Source organism: Penaeus japonicus, unplaced genomic scaffold (genome assembly GCF_977035675.1).
Source record: "Penaeus japonicus unplaced genomic scaffold, GWHDUDI00000001_assembly GWHDUDI00000017, whole genome shotgun sequence".
In the NCBI taxonomy this organism is placed as follows: domain Eukaryota; kingdom Metazoa; phylum Arthropoda; class Malacostraca; order Decapoda; family Penaeidae; genus Penaeus; species Penaeus japonicus.
Window position 1 is genome coordinate 14,609,646 of NW_028234419.1, and position 2,500 is coordinate 14,612,145.

Consider the following 2,500-nt stretch of genomic DNA (forward strand, 5'->3'; position numbering starts at 1 on the left):
CCCTCCTCCTTCTCGTGTACCCTCCCCCTCCCCCTCCCCCTCCCTCTCCCTCCTAGGACCATCTCTCTTTCCTTCCCTTCTGGGAGAAGGAACTGAGGGAGGGAGGTAGCGAGGGAGGGAGGGAAAGAGAGAGAAAGAGAGAGAAAGAGAGAGAGAGAGAGAGAGAGAGAGAGAGAGAGAGAGAGAGAGAGAGAGAGAGAGAGAGAGAGAGAGAGAGAGAGAGAGAGAGAGAGGGGGGAGAGAGAGAGAGAAGAGAGAGGAGAGAGGAATGAGAGGAGAGAGAGGAGAGGGAGAGGAGAGGAGAGGAGAGGAGAGAGAGGAAGAGGAAGAGGAAGAGGAGAGGAGAGGAGAGGAGAGGAGAGGAGAGGAGAGGAGAGGAGAGGAGAGGAGAGGAGAGGAGAGGAGAGGAGAGGAGAGGGGAGGGGAGAGGAGAGGAGAGGAGAGAAGAGAGAAGAGAGAAGAGAAGAGAGAGAGGAGAGAAGAGAGAGAGGAGAGAAGAGAGAGATAGGAGAAGAGAGAGAGGAGAAAAAAGAGAGAGAAGAGAGAGAAGAGAGAAAGAGAGCGAGGGAGAGAGGAGAGAGAGAGAGAGGAGAGAGAGAAGAAAAGAGGAGATAGATAGATAGATAGATAGAGAGTGAGAGAGAAAGTGAGAGAGAGAGAGAGAGAAGGAAAGAGAGACTAAGAGAGAGAGAAGGAAAGAGAAGCTAAGAGAGAGATAAGAAATACACGACGGCAGACGGAGAAAAATAAAAGTAAGGGACCCCCCACCCTCATCATCATAAAAAACGACATACAGAAGAAGAAATGAAATGAAAAACTAGTTACACACGCCCGCATAATGAGTTTCCTTTTGTTTATTTGCGTCGGGTGGGCGTGCACTGAGCCACCTCCCTCCCCCCTCTCCCCTATCCCCGCTTCCCAGGGATGCTGTGTTCCTCGTAATGGCTAGCAATGGCGCCCCATTAACGCTTACATTCCGCCAAATTATCACGCCGCCCCTCGAGTTGCCGTGACGGATGGGCGGCGCGGGCGGGAGGATTAGGGCGCCCAGGAAATACATACATACATATATATATATATATATATATATATATATATATATATATATATATATATATATATATATAAGTATATATATATATATATAATATATATATATATATATATATATATACATATATATATATACATATATATATATACATATATATATATACATATAAGTATATATATATATATATATATATATATATATATATATATATATATATATATATAGATAGATAGATAGATATATACACACACATTTATCTATCTATCTATCTATCTTCTATATTCTCTCTATATATATCTCTATCTCCATCTCTCGCGCTATATGTGTGTGTGAGTGTGTGTGTGTGTAAGATAATTAGTAATTGAATAAAGCTAAATATCAAATGTCATCAGCGCAAGAAATTACCTTTTTGAATATTTGCTTTCTTATTTTTCTTCTTCCATCAGTTGTTGTTTTCCCGAAACTTTTTGTCATTTCTTATTCAAATTTTTGGATCTCAGATTTTTTTTATTGCCTCTATTTATCGTTATTCTATTCAATGGCAATGAAAAATAACCAATACATATCGTTCATTAAATGAGTGATCGAAATGTCATTAAAAAATAATTACGAGTTACGCTTTTAACAGTAAACGTTTCATTCTAAAATTAATCTTGTAAATCTATTCATATATATACATATATATATATATATATATATATATATATATATATACATATATATACTCATTTATATACATACTATAAAAAAACAACCAACTTCTTCTAGAATGCTTGAAGTATTCCTCATTTTTTACCCCCCCCCTAAAAAAGGGGTAAAATTTTAAACCTTAGACTCCTTTCAGGCCTGTCTCCTATATCTTATAACAAACATTATGATTGAAAGTAACTATTTCCGGGACACTTCAAACACTTTTCGCTCCTTTTCTCATTTGCAAACAGGTTTTTAAAAGCACCTTCTACTTTTCCGTAAAAAATGTCAAAATAGGCATCTTGTTCCAGCAAAAAGTTAAAAAACTCTTCTTTTTTTCTAATTGAGACCTTTTCAATCAAAAATAATAACAAAGGCCGCTTTACCTCTACACCAAAATGCTATCTGTATATGCCTATACTATCTCTCTCTATATCTCTATATCTATCTATCTATCTATCTATCTATCTATCTATCAATCTATATATCATCTCTATACACTGAATACAGGCGTATCCTAGTGGGTTCAAATGGTTGGTGGGTTGGGTGGGCGTGTACACAAGCCACGTCTCAACTCACCTGTATAGTCGGGGCTGGAGAGTGGGTTCGGGTGACTCATCTTGTGCGCCATGGAGGAGTATCCACCTATGGAGTTGTAGGTCATGTGGTAAGGCTCCGAGTACAGGCCGGCCTTGTCGATGTCGCCGCCCTCCACGCCCATCTGACGGAGGCCGCAGGGGAGGGGGGCGAGGGAGG

The 2,500-nt window shown here is 39.6% G+C and overlaps 1 protein-coding gene across 8 annotated transcripts in view; it reads right to left on the reverse strand.

The window, feature by feature from the left end:
• Positions 1-2,500, reverse strand: part of LOC122256207 (discoidin domain-containing receptor 2) — a 109,062-nt gene that overhangs the window by 17,803 nt on the left and 88,759 nt on the right. For all 8 annotated transcript variants that reach the window (XM_086546006.1, XM_086546005.1, XM_086546004.1 and 5 more), the window contains one exon: positions 2,324-2,465. In XM_086546006.1, the coding sequence (XP_086402132.1) occupies positions 2,324-2,465 (142 nt within the window). The remainder of the gene's footprint in view (positions 1-2,323; positions 2,466-2,500) is intronic.